We start from the raw sequence: 21512 nt of genomic DNA on the forward strand, positions 1-21512 counted from the left end.
ATCACGCCACTGCACTCCAGCCTGGTCAAAAGAGTGAGACTCCGTCTCAAAAAAAAAAAAAAAAAAAGAAAGAATAGGGCGGTCCCAACATGTGGCCCAGGGTGACAGGGTGTCAGAGCTCAAAGCTGAATACATAATCCCAGCCATGCTGGCTGCCTGGAGATGGGCAGAGTGAGGGCTTGCCAGGCAGAGTGCGCTGCTAGGGCAAAGGCTCAACAGGAGGCAAGCGGAGGTGGGAGCCCTGGGGGAACAGCAGGTGCCGTGAGAGAAGAGGCAGGAAAGAGGAACCGTGGTGACCCAATCTTCCTCCCCAGCCTCCTCTCCAGCACCTCACCCCCAGGACTGAGTGGGCAACTGGCAGATCTTAATCCATATGCTTATAACAACCAGGAGAGGCCAGAGAAGGTGGCTCATGCTAGTAATCCCAGCTCTGTGGGAGGCTAAAGTGGGCAGATAATCTGAGCCCAGGAGTTGGAGGCTCCAGCAAGCTGTGATAACACCAGCACTCCAGCCTGGGCGACAGAGTGAGACTCTGTCTCTAAAAACAAAAAATTGGCCAGGCCACAGTGGCTCATGCCTGTAATCCCAGCACTTTAGGAGGCCAAGGTGGGTGGATCACGAGGTCAGGAGATTGAGACCATCCTGGCTAACACGGTGAAACCCCGTCTCTACTAAAAATACAAAAAATTAGCTGGGCTTGGTGGCGGGTGCCTGTAGTCCCAGCTACTTGGGAGGCTGAGGCAGGAGAATGGCATGAACCCGGGAGGCGGAGCTTGCAGTGAGCCGAGATCACACCACTGCACTCCAGCCTGGGCGACAGAGCAAGACTCTGTCTCAAAAAAAAAGAAAAAAAAAAGAAAAAGAAAAAGAAAATATTTGCCAGACATGGTGGCTCATGCCTGTAATCCCAGCACTTTAGGAGGCCGAGGCAGGTGGATCACTTGAGGTCAGGAGTTTCAGACCAGCCTGGCCAACATGGTGAAACCCCATCTCTACTAAAAATGCAAAAATTAGCCAGGTGTGGTGGTGCACACCTGTAATCCCAGCTACTCAGGAGGCTGAGGCAGGAGAATCACTTGAACCCGGGAGGCAGAGGTTGCAGTGAGCCAAGATCCTGCCACTGCACTCCAGCCTGGGCAACAGAGCAAGAATCTGTCTTAAAAAACAAAAACAGGCCAGGCGCAGTGGCTCACACCTGTAATCCCAGCACTTTGGGAGGCCGAGGTGGGCAGATCACAAGGTCAGGAGATCGAGACCATCCTGGCTAACACGGTGAAACCCGGTCTCTACTAAAAATACAAAAAGAAATTAGCCAGCTGTGGTGGCGGGCGCCTGTAGTCCCAGCTACTCGGGAGGCTGAGGCAGGAGAATGGTGTGAACCCGGGAGGCGGAGCTTGCAGTGAGCGGAGATTGCGCCACTGCACTCCAGCCTGGGCAACAGAGTGAGACTCCATCTCAAAAAAAAAAAACAAAAAAACAAAAACAAAAACAGAAAAAGAACCACAAGAAGATGGGTTGGAGGAGCAGAGGTGAAAGCGCAGACAGGTTCCCTAACCCTATAGGCACTGACAGCCTCCTGGGTTCCCTTTGTATGCATGGCCGGCCTACTGGACTGCCAGGGTTCTCACATTTGAGAAGTAGGTAGCAGTGGGAGGGAGGTTTGTCTGATTCTCCAGGGAGCTAAGGAGGTGGCTCAGATCGCCCCCGTCATTCCAGAAAGAGAGACCTAATTCTAGGATCTGCCCACCTTCACCCAGTGGGTCCAGCATGCCACTTTCTTTTTTTAATTAATTAATTTATTTTCTGAGACTGAGTCTCGCTCTGTCACCTAGCCTGCAGTGCAGCACGCAGTGCAATCTTGGCTCACTGCAACCTCCACCTCCCGGGTTCAAGTGATTCTCCTGCCTCAGCCTCCCGAGTAGCTAGGATTACAGGCACCCGTCACCATGCCTGGCTAATTTTTGTATTTTTGGTAGGGACAGGGGTTTCACCATGTTGGTCAGGCTGGTCTCGAACTCTTGACCTCAAATGATCCACCCGCCTCGGCCTCCCAAAGTGCTGGGATTACAGGTGTGAGCCACCGCGCCCCATCCTGTTTTTATTTTTTTCAGAGGCAGAGTCTAACTGTCGCCCAGGCTGGAGTGCTGTGGTGCAATCATAGCCCACTGCAACCTTGAACTCCTAAGCTCAAGCAGTCCTCTTGCCTCAGCCTCCCGAATAGCTGTGACAACAGGTCCACACTACCATGCCCTACCATGCCTGGGCTGTTGAATCTCCCTGCCCTCACCACACCCTCTGCGGCATCTTCCAGATGACCTTGGCAAAGCTCAGATGCAGACCTGACCACAACCCTCCCCTGACTAAATACATCTATTCAGGGTGGGTGCGGTGGCTCATGCCTGTAATCCCAGCACTTTGGGAGGCCGAGGCGGGTGGATCACCTGAGGTCAGGAGTTCGAGACCAGCCTGGCCAACATGGTGAAACCCCGTCTCTACTAAAATTACAAAAATTAGCTCTGCGTGATGGCACGGGTCTGTAATCCCACCTACTCGGGAGGCTGAGGCAGGAGAATTGCTTGAACCCAAGAGGCAGAGGTTGCAGTGAGCTGAGATGACGCCACTGCACTCCAGCCTGGGCCGCAGGACTCTGTCTCAAAAATAAAAATAAAAATAAATAAATCTTTTAGGCAGCTTCTTCTTGGCCACTGGATGAAGGTCACCCTTCTGGGCTTGGCACGTGAGGCTCCAAATAGCTTCTCCCTGCCTACCTCATCTTCCGCTATCCACCCCCGCACCTCCTGCCCCAGATACTCTGCACTTGGCAGTTCCCTCTAGCGTCCTGCCCTGCTGGTCTCTGACTAACATGAGGTTGTCCTTCAGGTCACCATTCAGCTGCAGGTCCCCCTGGAGACAGGTGGGATGCCCTTCACATCCCCACAGCCTGATGCAGATGTTCCTCCAGGAATGTCTGATCAGGAGACATGGCAGCCTAAGGCAGAGCGAGGTGGCTCACGCCTGTAATCCCAGCACTTTGGGAGGCCAAGGCGGGATGATCCCTTGAGCCCAGGAGTTCAAGACCAGCCTGGGCAACACAGGGAGACCCTGTTTCTACAAAAAGTTACAAAATTAGTTGGGCATGATGGCATGTGCCTGTAGTCCCAGCTACTTGTGGGGCTGAGGCAGGGGGATCGCTTGAATCCAGAGGTCAAGACTACAGAGAGCTGTGATCATACCACCGCACTCCAGCCTGGGCAACAGGAACATTATCTCGGCCAGGCACAGTGGTTCATGCCTGTAATCCCAGCACTTTGGGAGGCCAAGGTAGGCGGATCGCTTGAGGTCAGGAGTTCGAACCAGCCTGGCCAACATGGTGAGACCCCATCTCTACTAAAAATACAAAAATTAGCCGGGCGTGGTGGTGCATGCCTGTAATCCCAGCTACTGGGGAGGCTGAGGCAGGAGAATTGCTTGAGCCTGGGAGGCGAAGGTTGCAGTGAGCCAAGATCGCACCACTGCACTCTAGCCTTGGCAACAGAGTGAGACTCTGTTTCAAAAAACAAACAAACAAACCAAAAAACAAAAAAAAAAACAAAACCAAAAACAAATCAGAGACATTATCTTGAAAAAAAAAAATCCTCCTATTAGCTGTGAGGGCCACTTGGAGAGTGGTATTATCTGCCTTCTGTCTCCAGCTCTCTGCACATCACTGGGCACCTGTTTTTACTTACTTAATTAATTTGTTTAGAGACAAGCGACTTAGTCAAGTTACTTGGTCAAGCAATGTAACCTCTCTCAGCCTCAGTTGATTGTTCTTTCCCTATAAAGTAGGAATGAATTTTAACCTAATAAGGTTCTTGTTACCTCAACCCACTCTCTTTAAAGGCATCCACTAGCTGGGCGTGGTGGTACATGCCTGTAATACTTAGGAGGCTGAAGTGGGAGAATCGCTTGAGCCCAGGAGGTGGAGGTTGCAGTGAGCCAAGATCACACCACTGCACTTCAGCCTGGGTGACACAGTGAGACCCTGTCTCAAGGAAAAAAAAAAAAAAAAAAAAAAAAAGGCATCCAGCCCATCCCTAGTCTCTTCCAATCACACCAGCATTGGTGACAGTGATCCTCATCTGAAAATTGTTTTTAAATTTTTTTAAAATTAAAATTTGTTTTTCCTTGTCAGCAGAAAGTCACATCTGAATGTCTTGCTTCATTACTTGCTGCTTCTCTTGTCTGCAACGCTACTAGGCACTGAGCACGTGGGACTGACTCCTTCACTACTTGTCCCCAGCACCCAGCCCAGTGCTGGGCACATAGAGGGTGCTCAATAAGTGTTTGTTGAATGAATAACAAATGGTCCCACATAGATGTTCCATGAGGCATCTGCGACATCAACAACATCATTTTTTTTTTGAGATGAGTTCTTACTCTGTTGCCCAGGCTGGAAGGCAGTGGTGCAATCATAGCTCACTGCAGCCTTGAACTCCTGGAATCAAGCAATCCTCCTGCCCCAGTCTCCTGAGTAACTGGGACTATAGATGCCGGTCACTTTGCCTGGCTATTTAAAAAAAAAAAAATTTTTTTTTTTTTTTTTTGTAGAAATGGGGGTCTTACTATGTTGCCCAGGCTGGTTTCGAACTCCTGGGCTCAAGTGATGCTCTTGCCTTGGCCTCTCAAAGTGTTGGGATTATAGGTGTGAGCCACCACACCCAGCCAGTGACCATCATCTTTGATAGTTGCAATGTGTCGGCTTGCTCACTGCTGTCACCCTGGAGCCCAGCATGTGGCTGGAACATAAGGGATACTCAGAAAACAGATGTGGAAAGGGTGAGTAGAGCTCAGCATGTTCAAAGAGGGACTCAGGACCCTATAGGACCCTCCCCCCAAGGCCTGCCACCCGCTCTGTCCATGCAACCCCTCCTCTAGCCCAAGGCAGCAAGCAGGGCCAGGATCAGGCAGTCACTCTTCCCAGCTGTCTGGCCCCCGCACATCCTGCAGAGGCAGGACAAGTACAAGGACGAAAGCCAAGGTCATGAGCTCGGTAATACCAGTAGTCTGAATCCCTCTGGAGAACCATGGCCCCTGCCCAGGCCACTGCTACAGCTGTCCCCTGGAAGACAGAGGCCTCAGGTTAGCCTGGAGTGGGGATCCCCTCAGAACTGACTTTCCAGGAGCCAGCAGAGCCAGCTACATCAGGGACTTAGGGTTCAGGTTAGAGTTAACCAAATTCTCGAACATCAGGCCAAGGGCTTGCAAGACATCCTGGAAAAACCCTTCTTCCTTCCTCCTCCTTCTCCTCCTCCTCCCTATCCTCCTCCTCCCCCTCCTCCCCCTCCTCCTCCTCCTTCTCCTCCCCCTCCTCCTTCTCCCCCTCCTCCTTCTCCCCCTCCTCCTTCTCCCCCTCCTCCTTCTCCCCCTCCTCCTCTTCCCCCTACTCCTTCTCCTCCCCATCCTCCTTCTCCTCCTCATCCTCCTTCTCCTCCTCCTCCTCCCTCTCCTCCTCCCCTCCTCCTCCTCCTCCTCCTCCCCCTCCTCCTTCTCCTCCTCCTCCTCCTCCTCCTCCTTCTCCTCCTCCTCCTCCTCCTCCTCCTCCTCCTCCTCCTCCTCCTTCTCCTCCTCCTCCTTCTCCTCCTCCTCCTCCTCCTCCTTCTCCTCCTCCTCCTTCTCCTCCTCCTCCTTCTCCTCCTCCTCCTCCTTCTCCTCCTCCTCCTCCTCCTCCTTCTCCTCCTCCTCCTCCTCCTTCTCCTCCTCCGGTTGCTGGGCAACCACTATGCATCTGGACCAAAGCAAGAGGCAGCTGGTTTAAAGACACACACAGACTGAAAGTGAAGGGAGGCAAAAAGATATTCTTTGAAAATGAAAACCGAAAGAGATCAGGGGTAGCTATACTTGTATCAGATACAATATTTTTTAAGTCAAAACTCTAACATGAGAGGAAGAAGGTCATTATAGAATGAAAAAGGGGTCAGTTCATCAAGAGGATAAAACAATTATATATATATGCACCTAACATCAGAGCACCTAAATATATAAAGGAAATATATATAAAGGAAATATGAACAGATCTGAACTGCAATACAGGAATAGTACTGCACTTTCAACAATGAATACCAGCCTGGGCAACAGGCCACAAAATTAAAAATATATAGTTGTGGGGTGTGGTGGTGCATATCTGTAGTCCCAGCTACTTGGGAGGCTGAGGCAGGAGGATTGCTGGAGCCCAGGAGTTCAAGGCTGCAGTGAGCCATAACAAGATCACTGTACTCCAGCCTGGTGGACAAACTGAGACTCTGTCTAAAAAAAAAAAAAAAAAAGGCAATGAACAGATCCAGGCAGAAAATCAGTAAGGAAACATTGGATTTGAAATACACTGTAGATCAAATGGAACTAATGACATATGTAGAACATTCCATTTGACAGCAGCGGAATGCACATTCTCCTTAAGTGCACAGGGGACATACTCCAGGATAGATCATGTTAGACCACAAAGCAAGCCTGAACAAATGTAAGATTGCCAAGCGCGGTGGCTCACACCTGTAATCCCAGCACTTTGGGAGGCCAAGGCAGGTGGATGACAAGGTCAGGAGATCGAGACCAGCCTGACCAACATGGTGAAACCCCGTCTCTACTAAAAATACAAAAAATTAGCCAGGTGTGGTGGCGGGCGCCTGTAGTCCCAGCTACTTGGGAGGCTGAGGCAGGAGAATGGCATGAACCCGGGAGGTGGAGCTTGCAGTGAGCCGAGATGGTGCCACTGCACTCCAGCCTGGGCAACAGAGTGAGACTCCGTCTCAACAACAACAACAACAAACAAATGTAAGATTGCAATTATATCAAGTATCTTTTCTGACCACAGTGATACGAAACTAGAGATCAATAACAGGAGGAATTCTGGAAAATTCACACGTGAGAAAATTCAACAACATTCTCCTAAACAATCAATGTGTCAAAAAAGAAATTAAAACGAAATTAAAAAATATCTTGAGGCCAGGTGCAGTGGCTCACGCCTGTAATCCCAACACTTTGGTGGCTGAGGCAGGAGGATCACCTGAGGCCAGGAGTTCAAGACCAGCCTGGGCAACATAGTGAGACCCCTCCCCCATCTCTACAAAAAATAAAAATAATTAGCCAGGCATGGTGATGCTCACCTGTAGTCCCAGTTATTTGGGAGGCTAAGGTGGGAGGAACACTTGAGTTGGAGGCTGCAGTGAGCTACGATTGTGCCACTGCACTTAGCCTGGGTGATAGAGGGAGATCTGTTTCTAAAAACAAAATAAAACAAACAGAAACAACAACAACAAAAAACTTGAGACAAACTGAAATGGACATAAAATATACCTAAACCAATGAATGCAGCAAAAGTGGTTCTAAGAGGGAAGTTTATAGCAATAAATAAATGCCTACATAAAAAAGAAGAAAGATCTTTCAAATAACCAAATTCTCTTTAAAAAGAGGTAACTGGAGGCTGGGCATGGTGGCTCAAGCCTGTAATCCCAGCACTTTGGGAGGCCAAGGCAGGCAGGTCACTTGAGGTCAGGAGTTCGAGACCAGGCTGGGCAACATAGTGAAATGTAGTCTCTACTAAAAATACAAAAATTAGCCAGGCATGGTGGTGGGCGCCTGTAGTCCCAGCTACTCCGGAGGCTGAGGCAGGAGAATCGCTTCAACCCAGGAGGTGGAGGTTGCAGTAAGCCAAGATCGTGCCACTGCACTCCAGCCTGGGCAACAGAGCAAGACTCTGTCTCGAAAAAAAAAAAAGAGGCAGCTGTGGGTACAACAGGAGTCCAGGCCTGGGAGATGGGGCTCCTGGGGTGTGGATTGCTCCCTACAAGACTCGTGACCATGCAGGGCGGTGGGGGCTCATCAGAAGCCAAGAGTCTCATCAGGGACCTGGAGGCACTAGAGTTCAGGAGAGCTGCAGGCAGCTGGGGTCTGATATGCAAAAGTGACTACAGGAGGACCCCCACTTCTGCCCATAGTGTTCTCCCAGTGCAGCTGAGCCTTTGCCAATGACCTCCCAGTCATCTGCTCTATGGCGCTTCCCCACTGGGGGACTGTCCTTTTCTTCACAGTATTTAAGAAATAAAAATTAGATTTTCCTGGCCAACAAAAAAAGTAAGTAACTTGGCTTCTCTGACCCTCAGTCTCCTCCTTTGCACAGTTGGGCCAATGGTGAGCACCCAGGAGCATCCTTCATCCCACTAGAGGTGCCTGCCACTGGGTAGGGCAGATGTGGTGGTGGCTGGTGCAGGCTTCCCAGAACATCTCATCGCCCCTGCCCACCACCTGGCCACTGCAACCAACTGGGCTTGTCTAGAAAGACACCTGCCTACCCACCCAACCCTGCAGGCTCTGGGGTATTGGTCTCTGAATTTAGCTAAGCTACAGGATGGAGACCACCCTCAACTGCTCCCATCATCAGAGATGCAGAACAGAAGTCGGTGTGGGGGGGCACTTGTTCCCCCCAGCTGTGCTGATTTCACACTGGCGGAGAAGAGGACCCTTGCTGATAGCAGACTGCTCTTTTATTTTTTTATGAGATGGAGTTTTGCTCTTGTCGCCCAGGCTGGAGTGCAATGGCAAGATCTTGGCTCACTGCAACTTCCACTTCCTGGGTTCAAGCAATTCTCCTGCCTCAGCCTCCCAAGTAGCTGGGATTACAGGTGCGCGCCACCATGCCTGGCTTTTTTTTTTTTTTTTTTTTTTTTTGTATTTTTAGTAGAGATGGGGTTTCACCATGTTGGCCAGGCTGATCTCGAAGTCCTGACCTCAGGTGATCCGCCCGCCTCGGCCTCCCAAAGTGCTGGGATTACAAGTGTGAACCACTGCTCCCAGCCGATAGCGGATTACTCTTAATGCCCCCAGCTGCTGCAGGAGTGGAAGAGGCCAGTCCAGCCCCGACTGTGAAGGTCTGGCCTTTACTCAAAGCAACTGTGGTCCTCAGAACTCCGGGTTTTAACTCGGCCTGAACTCCGGGATCATCCCGTTTCTTGCTCCAACCCCTGGGTTCCAGGTCCCCAGCGCGCCCACCCCAGTGCACCTTGCATGCTGGTCCCTGGAGGGCCCCCTTACTGGGAACCCCTCCTCCCCGTGAAGGCTGCCGGCGGGACAAACAGTGAGGGGTGAGGCAGGGAGGGAGACTTACGTTGGGGACCTCCCCCAAGTCTGGGTCACACCGTCTTGGCCGCGGCCCGCGGGTTGGGAAGGTAGGGGGCAGTGAGCCGTAGCGGAGAGGCTGGCCCCAGCCCGCCACGCCGCTTCCCCACGCTCGCAGCCACGCGGAGCCGCGTCCTGGTCCAGCCTCACCCACCCAGAGCAAGAGGCGGAGGAACTGGAACAGCGCCTGGGCCCGTGGACTGCCACTGGCCGCAGCAACGGGACGGGTGAGAGCACCTGCCCCCGACGCGTCTTAGCTGCTCTGGTGGGGCGGGGCTGACCGTGCAAGCCCCGCCCCAGTCTAAGCCCCTCTTACAAAGCCCGGCCCCTTACCATAAGCGCCATCTGTCAGGCTCCGCCCACTGTCTTAAATCCCACTCACTCTGCCCTGCCCCTGACTCGGAGCCATATAGCAAGCCCCGCCCATAGTCATAAGCCACGCCCACCCAGCCCTGCCCCTGGGCTCTAAGTGTCATTTATCTAGTCACGTCCCCGGCTAGAAGCCACACCCACCAGGCCCGGCCCCAGGTCTAAGCCCCACTCACCCGGCCATGTGGTTTGGGACAGGGAAGTAGGCTAGGGGCCGCCGCCTCTGGGCTCCCAGTGGAAGGGGAGAAATGAGAAAGGAGTTTAGGGTGTGATAAATACCCACAGAGGTCAGATGTAGCTATGGATGCAGGCGATAAAAAGTTTAAAGCAATCAGCTGTGCGGCCTCTGCAGCGCTCATTTCACCCTCCCTAATCTTCACCTCGTGTCTCCCCTAGTCCCTGTGTCCTGGCTGGGTCCTGCTGCCCCAGGGAAAGAAGACATGCCTTCTCCCATCCTGGCTAACACGGTGAAACCCCGTCTCTACTAAAAATACAAAAAATTAGCCGGGCGTGGTGGCAGGCGCCTGTAGTCCCAGCTACTCGGGAGGCTGAGGCAGGAGAATGGCGTGAACCCGGGAGACGGAGCTTGCAGTGGGCCAAGATAGCGCCACCGCACTCCAGCCTGGGCAAAAGAGCGAGACTCCGTCTCAGAACAAAAAAAAAAGACATGCCTTCTCGGTGAATGTTGCTTTGCTTCCTGAGGGCATGGCTACCCGGGGCTCCTGGCTTTTCTTCCAAAAACAAAACATTTCTTCCATTTTTTCTTTTTCTTTTCTTTTCTTTCTTTTTTTTTTTTTGAGACAGAGTTTCACTCTTGTCGCCCAGGCTGGAATGCAGTGGCCCAATCTCGGCTCACTGCAACCTCCGCCTCCCGGGTTCAAGCGATTCTCCTGCCTCAGCCTCCTGAGTAGCTGGAATTACAGGTGCCCCCCACCACACTCGGCTAATTTTTGTAGTTTTAGTAGAGATGGGGTTTTGCCATGTTGGCCAGGCTGGTCTCAAACTCCTGACCTCAGAGGATCCACCTGCCTCGGCCTCCCAAAGTGCTGGTATTACAGGTGTGAGCCACTGTGTCCGGCCACCGTTTTTTTTTTCCATTTTTTGAGACAGGGTCTTGCTCTGTTGCCCAGGCTGGAGTGCAGTGGCATGATCACAGCTCACTGCAGCCTCAACCTCCAAGGCTCAAGCAATCCTCACACCTCAGCCTCCTGAGTGGCTGGGACTACAGGTATGCACTACTACGTCGGGCTAATTTTTAAAAAAATTTTTGTAGTGACGCAGGTCTCTGTATATTGCCCGGGGTGGTCTTGAGCTCCTGGGCTCAAGCTATCTTCTGGCCTTGGCCTCCCAAAGTGTTGGGCTTACAGACATGAGCCACCATACCTGGCCTAGAGAGTTTCTTTCTTGTTGGGGCTGTTCACCGGTGGGAGGTGCACCACTGTGCCGTGCTGACTATATTCATAGAGTTATGTAACCATCACTCTCATCTAATTTCAGAACAAAAGGAAACCCATACCCTCTCACAGTCAGTCCTTCATTCTCCCCTCCCCCCATCCTGTGGCCACCGCTAATTTACTTTCTGTTTCTATGGATTTGCCTGTGATCACAACCAGAGGGTTTCTGTGACATGCTAAGTTACCTAACCATGGTGTGGAAGGAGAGGGAAATGGAGTGAAGTTGGGGACCCACCAGGGAACAGGTGGCTTGAGGGTGGGGGGAGCGTGAAGGTAAGGGCTTGTTTGGGGGCTCAAGGCAGTCTGAGCCTTGTTCGCAGGCAGCCAGTGTCCACCAGGTGTGTGCAGGTGAGGGAAACAGGGGAAAAAGGGCCCTTTCTGGAGACAGTAGGGGTGCTGGCTGGGAGGCCTGGGATGGGGAGTGGGGAGGCAAGGGGACCTGTGGGTCGAGGTTGGAGCTTGCTGTAGAAGAGGGAGAATTCCAGAGGCTGAGAGTGCAGGTGGAGAGGAGGAGGAAGGGAGGAGGGCGGGCAGGGGGTGGCTGGGTGGGGCTCTGTCTATAAAGAGTGAAGCTCAGCGTGTTGGTCCTGCAGATGGGACAGCTTGGCCTACAGCCCGGCGGGCATCAGCTCCCTTGACCCAGTGGATATCGGTGAGTCTTTTCCTTGAACATGACTGAGAGGAACAGCTTGTCCCTCCGGCACAACTTGTTCCTACTTTATACAACCTCCTTCCCTTGCCATATGCCTGGGGCTTAAGAGGGGGGATGTTCCCAGTACCCACTCCCCTCCTCTTCCTCAGTCCTTACCACTTCCCTCCACGACCCCAGGTGGCCCCGTTATTCGTCCAGGTGCCCAGGGAGGAGGACCCGCCTGCAGCATGAACCTGTGGCTCCTGGCCTGCCTGGTGGCCGGCTTCCTGGGAGCCTGGGCCCCCGCTGTCCATACCCAAGGTACTGTGTTCGGCAATGCCTACCCCCAAGTGCCCCTCTCCCCATGCCCCCACCCCACCCCTTTTGTCTCTTATCTCCTCCAGAAGTCTCCCCAATCCCATCTCCACTGAATTCTCCTGCTCCTGACATGCAGGAACTCCTGGTGTTTGGTTAGCTCTTGGGATGGGGTCGGGGAGATGGAGAGTCCCCAGTTCCTTCTTCGAGAGCCCCATGGAGTCTTTTGCAAGACTCCTAAAGATGTGAGGGAGCAGAGGGTGGCTTCCAGCTGTGGGCAAAGCCAGTTACTGCCAGGGATGTATTGTAGAATCCTAATCCTGCCGAGCCAGGGGTGGGGTTGGAGATCAGGGCCCTGGAGACTGACAGGAGTGGATTCCCATCCTGGTCCCTCCATGCAGTCCAGCTGAGAGTTAGTTGCTCCTAAACCTTTTTTTTTTTTTTTTTTTTTTTTTTTGAGACAGAGTCTCCCTCTGTCGCCCTGGCTGGAGTGCAGTGGCGCGATCTTGGCTCACTGCAACCTCCGCCTCCTGGGCTCAAGCGATCCTTCTGCCTCAGCCTCCCAAGTAGCTGGGACTACAGGCATGTGCTACCATGCCCGGCTAATTTTTGTATTTTTTAGTAGAGATGGGGTTTCACTATGTTGGCCAGAGTAGTCTCGATCTCTCCTGATCTCAGGCGATCCGCCTGCCTCAGCCTCCCAAAGTGCTAGGATTACAGGTATGAGCCACTGTGCCCGGCTTCCTAAACCTTTAGGAGCCTCCGTTTCCTCAGCTGCAAAGTGGGAATCTAAAATTCCCACTGCATGGCTCTGACTTGAGGGTCCAGTGAGCTCATGCCTGCAAAAGACTAGGCCTCATGTCTGGCGGCGGCAATAGTAACTGTTCCTGTTAGTAATAGGGAACTCTTTCCTTCTTCCCCACTCCCTACTGCAGAGCAAGCACTTGAGGATTTCAGTCGCCAAAGGACAATTCCTGGGCCTGGGGTGTCCCCACGGGAGCCCTGACACTGGGTCCTACATCCTCTGAGTTTTAGCAGCTGGCCAAAGCAGGGTCCCTGGCTGGGTGGCAGACCCAGGGCCCCACACTCCTGCCCTGTCTGCCCCCACCTGACCCACCTGCCCCTCGGCTGGATCTGATGGGTCCAAGTCCTTGGCCTTTGCCCGGGAAGGGGGTTGGGCTGTGGTCTGATTGTTTTGCTATCAGTGCCAGGCCCAGCCCAGCCCTTTGATCCTGGCCTCCAGCCTTGGGAACTACCTGCCTGGCACTGCAGTCCGAGGTTCCAACAGAATGTGCTGCCCCTTGCCCTCAGAGGCCGAGGTTGGGAGACACCTGGAGGGCTCGAGTCCTCCCTTTCCCTGCTCCTGCTGGGCTGGGCGCTGCAGGGACTCAGACTCGGCCTCTGGAGGTTAGTTCTGGCAGAGGTGAGATTGCAGAGAACTCCAAAGTCCATTTAGGCAGAGAATTGCACCCCAGCTTCCTCCACTACCTCATCAGCTCATCCTCGGTTCATTCATTCCACCTGCTCATCCCCCCAGAACTTTCTGGCAGCACCACCTCCTCCTCTGGGCACCCCCCACAGTGCCTGTGCTTCCCCCTTTCTGCAGAGATCAGTTTCCCGGGAGCTCCCTGAAGACAACACTAGGTCTAATTCATCTATGTGTTTCATCTCTGCTTGTCTAGACAATTGACATTTACTGAGAGCTCTTTACTTTGTATTAAAACAATTTTTTGTTTTTTGGTTGGTGTTTTGTTTTGTTTCATTGAGACAGAGTTTTGCTATTGTCGCCCAGGCTGGAGTGCAATGGCGTGATCTCGGCTCACTGCAACCTCCACCTCCTGGGTTCAAGTGATTCTCCTGCCTCAGCCTCCAGAGTAGCTGGGATTAAAAGTGCCCACTATCAGCCGGGCACAGTGGCTCACGCCTGTAATCCCAGCACTTTGAGAGGCCAAGGTGGGTGGATCACAAGGTCAAGAGATCAAGACCATCCTGGCCAACATGGTGAAACCCCATCTCTACTAAAAATACAAAAATTAGCTGGTCGTGGTGGCGGGCGCCTGTAATCCCAGCTACTCGGGAGGCTGAGGCAGGAGAATCGCTTGAACCCGGGAGGCAGAGGTTGCAGTGAGCTGAAATTGAGCCACTGCACTCCAGCCTGGGCGACAGAGTGAGACTCTGAAAAAAAAAAAAAAGGCGCCCACCACCATGCCTGGCTAATTTTTGTTTTGTTTTGTTTTGTTTTGTTTTGTTTTTTGAGACGGTGTCTCACTCTGTCACCCAGGCTGGAGTGCAGTGGCGCGATCTCGGCTCACTGCAAGCTCCGCCTCCCGGGTTCACGCCATTCTCCTGCCTCAGCCTCCCAAGTAGCTGGGACTCCAGGCGCCCACCACCACGCCCGGCTAATTTTTATATTTTTAGTAGAGACGGGGTTTCACCGTGTTAGCCAGGATGGTCTCGATCTCCTGACCTCGTGATCCGCCCACCTTGGCCTCCCAAAGTGCTGGGATTAAAGGCATGAGCCACCGCGCCCGGCCTAATTTTTGTATTTTTTTAGTAGAGACGGGGTTTCACCATATTGGCCAGGCTGGTCTCAAACTCCTGACCTCAGGTGATCCACCCACCTCAGACTCCCAAAGTGCTGGGTTTACAGGCATGAGCCACTGTACTGAGCTGCCAATCAGCTCATTTTTAGGAGGGTAGAACTTGGCTGGGGAGGGGTGGTGTTGGCCCCTCCTCACAGTGCACCTGCACTCTGAGTCACCCTTTTCCCCAGAGCAGGAGTAGAGGTGGCCTTGGTCCGTTCATTTGCTAGTTCCACACCCTTCCCAGCCGGGACCCAAGGGTCCTCTCCAACCTCTGGCTGTCCCAATATCCAGGGATAAGGGGTGGGCCAGGAGGCTTTTTCTTTCCTAAGGCTGTTCCTCAGCCTCTGCCGGGCCTGGAAGGGTTGTGGTATGAGCAGACAGGTATGCAGACAGGTGCCCTTGCCTGTGGCTGGCCCTGCCAAGTTAACATGCAAGGGTGCGAGTGTCTGGGCGGCTGTGTGGTTGCAGGTGTCTTTGAGGACTGCTGCCTGGCCTACCACTACCCCATTGGGTGGGCTGTGCTCCGGCGCGCCTGGACTTACCGGATCCAGGAGGTGAGCGGGAGCTGCAATCTGCCTGCTGCAATGTGAGTGGGGCCGTGGGGGCTGGGGGGGTGGGGTGCACACACAGCCTTGCTGCCAGCCTACACCCTAACCTGGGCACCCCCCTCTGCTCACCACAGATTCTACCTCCCCAAGAGACACAGGAAGGTGTGTGGGAACCCCAAAAGCAGGGAGGTGCAGAGAGCCATGAAGCTCCTGGATGCTCGAAATAAGGTTTTTGCAAAGCTCCGCCACAACACGCAGACCTTCCAAGGTGGGCAAGACCTCTGCTGGGCATCTAGGGGGCCTGCCCTCCCTGCCTGCAAGCCCATGTGTGGTTCAGACCCCGAGGGAGGGAATTGGAGACCAGAATACTGACACCTGCCTGAACCCCAAACAAAGCCGGTTGCTGGTGAGTGGGGCACCAAGTGAATGACCAACTGATTGAGTCATTGTCCAGTTTTTGTTTCTGGAGATGGGGTCTTGCTCTGTTGCCCAGGCTGGAGTGCAGTAGCATGATCATAGCTCACTGCGGCCTCAAACTTGTGGGTTCAAGCAATCCTCCCACTTCAGCTTCCCCAAGTAGCTGCGATTACAAGTGTGTGCCACCAGTCCAGCTCTTTTATTATTATTATTATTTTGAGACAGAGTCTTACTGTGTCACCCACGCTGGAGTGCAATGGCGCCATCACAGCTCACTGAAGCCTTGACCTCCCAGGCTCAAGCAATCCTACCTCAGCGTCCTGAGTAGCTGGGACTACAGGCATGCTCCACTAATCCAGCGTATTATTATTTTATTTTTTATTTTTATTTTTTGAGATGGAGTCTTGCTGTGTCATCCAGGCTGGAGTGCAGTGGCACGATCTCGGCTCACTGCAACCTCTGTCTCCTGAATTCAAGCGATTCTCCCACCTCAGCCCCCTAAGTAGCAGGAGCACAGGCTCACGCCACCACGCCTGGCTAATTTTGGTATTTTTAGTAGAGACGGGGTTTCACCATGTTGGCCAGGCTGGTCTCGAACTCCTGACCTCAGATGATCTGCCCGCCTTGGCCTCCCAAAGTACTGGGATTATAGGCATGAATCACCATGCCTGGCTCCAGCTCATTATTATTATTATTAGTAGTAGTAGTATTATTATTATTATTATTATTTTGAGACAGGGTTTTACTCTTGTCACCCAGGCTGGAGTGCAGTGGCACAATCACAACTCACTGCAGCCTTGTGTTCCTGGGTTCAAGCAATCCTCCCATGTCAGCCTCCCAAGTAGCTGGGATTACAGGCACACACCACCATGCCTGGGTAATTTTTTATTTTCATTTTGCAGAGACAGGTTGTGCCATGTTGCCCAGGCTGGACTTGAACCCCTGGACTCAAACAATCCACCTGCCTTGGCCTCCCAAAGTGCTGGGACTACAGGCATGAGCCACTGCACCCGGCCAGTCCAGTTCTTTTAATCAGGACACTTTCCACTGGTACAGATGGAAAGCTCAAGCACATGGGAGACTCATTGGCTTAAATAACCAGTCAACAGCTTCAGGCTCAGCTGGATCCAGGAGCTCAGAGCTCTTGCTTATTTCTCTCTCCATTTCTCCAGCAGGCCCTCATGCTGTAAAGAAGTTGAGTTCTGGAAGCTCCAAGTTATCATCGTCCAAGTTTAGCAATCCCATCAGCAACAGCAAGAGGAATGTCTCTCTCCTGGTATCAGCTAATTCAGGTAAGGACTCTTGGTCATGTGACTGTCTCCCATCCATCACCTTTGCTGAGGGTTGACGGCTCATGATTGGCTCACGCTGGGACAGGAGATTCACCTCCAGGACCAAGGAGGGGTGGTTGTGTGGTCAGTGCCGCAGATTCACAGGGGAGGGTCCTCGGTGGCTGTCCACTGCTGTGACTCAGCCCAAAGACACTACAGCAAGTGAGAAAGTGAAGCCCCAGGGGAGTGGCCCAAGAGCTCCAGGGCCCCCCAAACCCAGCAATCCTCCAGCAGGGACCGGGTGGGTGTCCTGTAATTCTATCGAATTCTGACATTGTGTGTGTGTGTGTGTCTCTCTCTATACATATAAAATATATATAAGTAAATATATAATATATAAATATATATAATATATATAAGTAAATATATAAATATATAATATATAAGTAAATATATAATATATAAATATATAATATATAAATAATATATAATATAAAGTATATATAATGTATAAATAATATATAATATATAAATATATATATATATATTTTTTTTTTTTTGAGATGGAGTCTCGCTCTGTTGCCCAGGCTGGAGTGCAGTGGCGCGATCTTGGCTCACTGCAAGCTCCACCTCCCGGGTTCACGCCATTCTCCTGCCTCAGCCTCCCGAGTAGCTGGGACTACAGGCACCCGCCACCATGCTGGGCTAATTTTTTGTATTTTTAGTAGAGACAGGGTTTCACCATGTTAGCCAGGATGGTCTCGATCTCCTGACCTCGTGACCCACCCGCCTTGGCCTCCCAAAGTGCTAAGATTACAGGCGTGAGCCACCGCGCCCGGCCTAAATAGATATAATACATAAATATATAATATAAATATATGTAATATATAAATATATAATATATAATATATAAATATATATCTTATATATAATTAATATATTTTTTTATGGCAGGGTCTCACTCTGTTGCTGAGGCTGGAGTGCAGTGGTGCCATCTCGGCTCACTGCAACCTCTGCCTCCAGGGTTCAGGCGATTCTTGTGCCTCAGCCACCCAAGTAGCTGGGATTACAGGCATGCATCACCACGCCTGGCTAATTTTCATATATTTATTAGAGATGGGGTTTTGTCATGTTGCTTAGGCTGGTCTCTAACTTCTGGCCCCAAGCAATTCTCCCACCTCGGCCCCCCAAAGTGCTGGGATTGCAGGCATGAGCCACTGTGTCCAGCTGACATTGTCTATCTGGAGGTAGTGACACAATCCACAGGTTAAGGACTCAGTCCCACAAGACTGCCCCCATTTCAGATGCTGGTTGCAAGTAGCAAGTTGTCACTTTATTTCTGACTGATTGTCTGTAAGTCAGGGCTTCCACCTCTGGTTGGATCATTGGCTAGAACAGCTCACAGGACTCACGGAAGCGCTCTACTTGTGTTTACCATTTTATTGTAAAAGATTACAAAGGGGCTGGGCATGGTGGCTCACACCTGTAATCCTAGCACTTTGAGAGGCTGAGGCAGAAGGATCAATTGAGCCCAGGATGGCCGGGCGCGGTGGCTCACGCCTGTAATCCCAGCACTTTGGGAGGTGGAGGCGGGTGGATCACGAGGTCAGGAGATCGAGACCATCCAGGCTAACACGGTGAAACCCCATCTCTACTAAAAATACAAAAAATTAGCCGGGCGTGGTGGCAGGCATCTGTAGTCCCAGCTACTCTGGAGGCTGAGGCAGGAGAATGGCATGAACCTGGGAGGCGGACCTTGAAGTAAGCCGAGATCAAGCCACTGCACTCCAGCCTGGGCAACAGAGCGAGACTCTGTCTCAAAATAAATAAATAAATACACAATAAAAAATTGAGCCCAGGAGTTTGAGACCAGCCTGGGAAACATAGCGGGACCCTGTCTCAAGAAAAAAAAAAAAAAATTTTAAATTAGCTAGTTGTGGTGGCATGCACCTGTAGTTCCAGCTGCTTGGGAGGCTGAGGTGAGAGGATTACTTGAGCCCAGGAGGTAGAGGTTGCAGTGAGCTATGATCATACTGTTGGAACCTCAGCCTGGGGGACGAAATGAGACCCTGTCTCGAAAAAAGAATAAAAAGATATTACAAAGGATAGGGATGAATAAGCCAGATGGAAGAGATGCTTAGGTAGGCAAAGACTGGAAGGGACTCAAGTGTAGAAGCTTCTGTTCCCGTGGAGTTGGGGTACACCACCCCTCCCACACACGGATGTGGTCACAATACCCTGAACCCCATAGTTCAGGCTGTCTTTTTTTCAGAGATGAGGTCTCACTCTCTCCGCCAGGCTGGAGTGCAGTGGCGCCATCTAGGATCACTGCAAGCTCCGCCTCCCGGGTTCACGCCATTCTTCTGCCTCAGCCTCCCGAGTAGCTGGGACTACAGGCGCCCGCCACCACGCCTGGCTAATTTTTTGTATTTTTAGTAGAGACGGGGTTTCACTGTGTTAGCCAGGATGGTCTTGATCTCCTGACCTCATGATCCACCAGCCTCAGCCTCCCAAAGTGCTGGGATTACAGGCGTGAGCCACCATGCCCGGCCTAATTTTTTTTTTTTTTTTTTTTTGAGACAGAGTCTCACTCTGTCACCCAGGCTGGAGTGCATGGCGCAATCATAGCTCACTGCAACCTCCGCCTCCAGGGTGGGTTCAGGTGATTCTCCTATCTCAGCCTCCTGAGTAGCTGGGATTATAGGCATGCACCACCACTGCCAACTAATTTTTGTATTTTTAGTAGAGATGGGGTTTTGCCATGTTGGGCAGGCTGGTCTTGAACTCCTGACCTCAAGTGATCTGCCCACCTCGACTGTCCAAAGTGCTGGGATTACAGGCGTGAGCCACCGTGCCTGGCCTTCACCAGGGATTTTTTTTTTTTATTTTTAATAGAGATGGCGTTTCACTATGTTGGCCAGGCTGGTCTCAAACTCCTGACCTTGTGATCCACCTGCCTTGGCCTCCCAAAGTTCTGGGATGACAGGCGTGAGCCACCATGCCCAGCCAACCAGGGAATTTTTTAGAAGCTTCATCACATAGGAGTGAAGGATGATTAACTCCATTGCCAACCTTCTTCCCCTTCCTGGAGAATGGGACCAAAAGCTCCAAGTTGCTAATCAATGGCTTGGTCTTGCTGGTGACCAGCCCCCACCCAGAAGCCGACCAAGAGTCACCTCATTAGAATAAAATATGTCCCCATTACCCAGGACACTCCAAGGGATCCAGAGCTCTGTGTCAGAAACAGAATTCAAAGACCAAATATTAGCACAAAAGGCCAGGTGCGGTGGCTCACACCTGTAATCCCAGCACTTTGGGAGGCCGAGGCGGGCAGATCACAAGGTCAAGAGATCAAGACCATCCTGGCTAACATGGTGAAACCCTCTCTCTAAAATACAAAATTAGCTACTAAAAATACAAAATACAAAAATACTAAAAATACAAAAAATACAAAAATTAGCCGGGCATGTTGGTATGCGCCTGTAGTTGCAGCTACTAGGGAGGCTGAGGCAGGAGAATCGCTTGAATCCTGGAGGCGGAGGTTGCATTGAGCCGAGATTGCGCCACTGCACTCCAGTCTGGCGACAGAGCGAGACTGTCTCAAAAAAAAAAAAAAAAAAAAAGTTAGCATAAAAGATTCTAGCACTCCTATTACTCAGAAATTCACAAGAGTTTTAGGAGCTGTGTGCTAGGGACTGGAGGTAGAGACAAATGCATATAGTTACTATTATTTTACAGCCATCAATTTTACTTCGGCCTCTCTCATTGCTTCTGCAGGACTGTGAGCCGGCTCATTTCTGGGCTCCATCGGCACAGGAGGGGCTGGATCTTTCTCCGATAAAACCGTCGCCCTACAGACCCAGCTGTCCCCACGCCTCTGTCTTTTGGGTCAAGTCTTAATCCCTGCACCTGAGCTGGTCCTCCCTCTGCACCCCCACCACCTCCTGCCCCTCTGGCAACTGGAAAGAGGGAGTTGGCCTGATTTTAAGCCTTTTGCCGCTCCAGGGACCAGCAGCAATCCTGGGCAGCCAGTGGCTCTTGTAGAGAAGACTTAGGATACCTCTCTCACTTTCTGTTTCTTGCCGTCCACCCCGGGCCATGCCAGTGTGTCCCTCTGGGTCCCTCCAAAACTCTGGTCAGTTCAAGGATGCCCCTCCCGGGCTATGCTTTTCTATAACTTTTAAATAAACCTTGGGGGGGTGATGGAGTCATTCCTGCCTGTTACGTTTCTTTTTTCTTTTTTTTTCTTGCCTGTTATGTTTCATGATGAGGTGGAAGTTGCTGCTGCCCTGCCCTGGGGTGAAGCCAATGCGATCTTTGCCACCCCAAGCTCTCCTAACAGACGGCTCTCCAGGGGCCAAGCATTGGCCACTGGTTGCAGAATGCACTTCCCAGCTGGTGACCTTAAACCAATTGCTGACTCTCTGGGTACCTCTCAGCTTGTCTGTAGAGTAAGAGTCACTGTGCTTGCTCTACTTAGATTCCAGGGCTGTGGTGAGTCCAGCCGATGGACACAGAAGCCCTCTGCAAGCTCTTATAGGCTGCCTGGAGGCCACTGGTAAGCCAGGACCAGACCAAGGGCAGAGCTCTGGTGCCAGGCGCTAGTGACAATTCTGCAGGTGGAGGCCTGAGTCACCACCCGATGATGCTGTCTTCAGTCCTTGGCAACCTCAGTTTCCATCACAACAGAGAATGATCTGGATGAAAACCAATGCACATTGGCTGGGCACCGTGGCTCACTCTGTCATCCCAGCACTTTGGGAGGCCAAGGCGGG

General features: G+C 51.9%; 1 protein-coding gene across 16 annotated transcripts in view; it reads left to right on the forward strand.

The window, feature by feature from the left end:
- Positions 1-20948, forward strand: part of CCL25 (C-C motif chemokine ligand 25) — a 56351-nt gene extending 35403 nt beyond the window's left edge. For 2 of the 16 annotated variants that reach the window (XM_055371499.1, XM_055371501.1), the window contains exons 2-8: positions 10647-10744; positions 11564-11622; positions 11800-11922; positions 14970-15087; positions 15184-15317; positions 16642-16758; positions 20515-20948. In XM_055371499.1, coding sequence (XP_055227474.1) covers positions 11850-11922; positions 14970-15087; positions 15184-15317; positions 16642-16758; positions 20515-20522 — 450 coding nt within the window. In that variant the 5' untranslated portion in view covers positions 10647-10744; positions 11564-11622; positions 11800-11849 and the 3' untranslated portion in view covers positions 20523-20948. Of the gene's footprint in view, positions 1-10508; positions 10745-10906; positions 11319-11550; positions 11623-11771; positions 11923-14969; positions 15088-15183; positions 15318-16638; positions 16759-20514 lie in introns of those variants that run through there. The other 14 variants (XM_019014374.2, XM_055371491.1, XM_055371490.1 and 11 more) reach the window with 13 other exon arrangements.
- Positions 20949-21512: the final 564 nt, after the last annotated feature.

The sequence above is a fragment of the Gorilla gorilla genome, chromosome 20 (assembly GCF_029281585.2).
Source record: "Gorilla gorilla gorilla isolate KB3781 chromosome 20, NHGRI_mGorGor1-v2.1_pri, whole genome shotgun sequence".
NCBI classification, from domain to species: domain Eukaryota; kingdom Metazoa; phylum Chordata; class Mammalia; order Primates; family Hominidae; genus Gorilla; species Gorilla gorilla.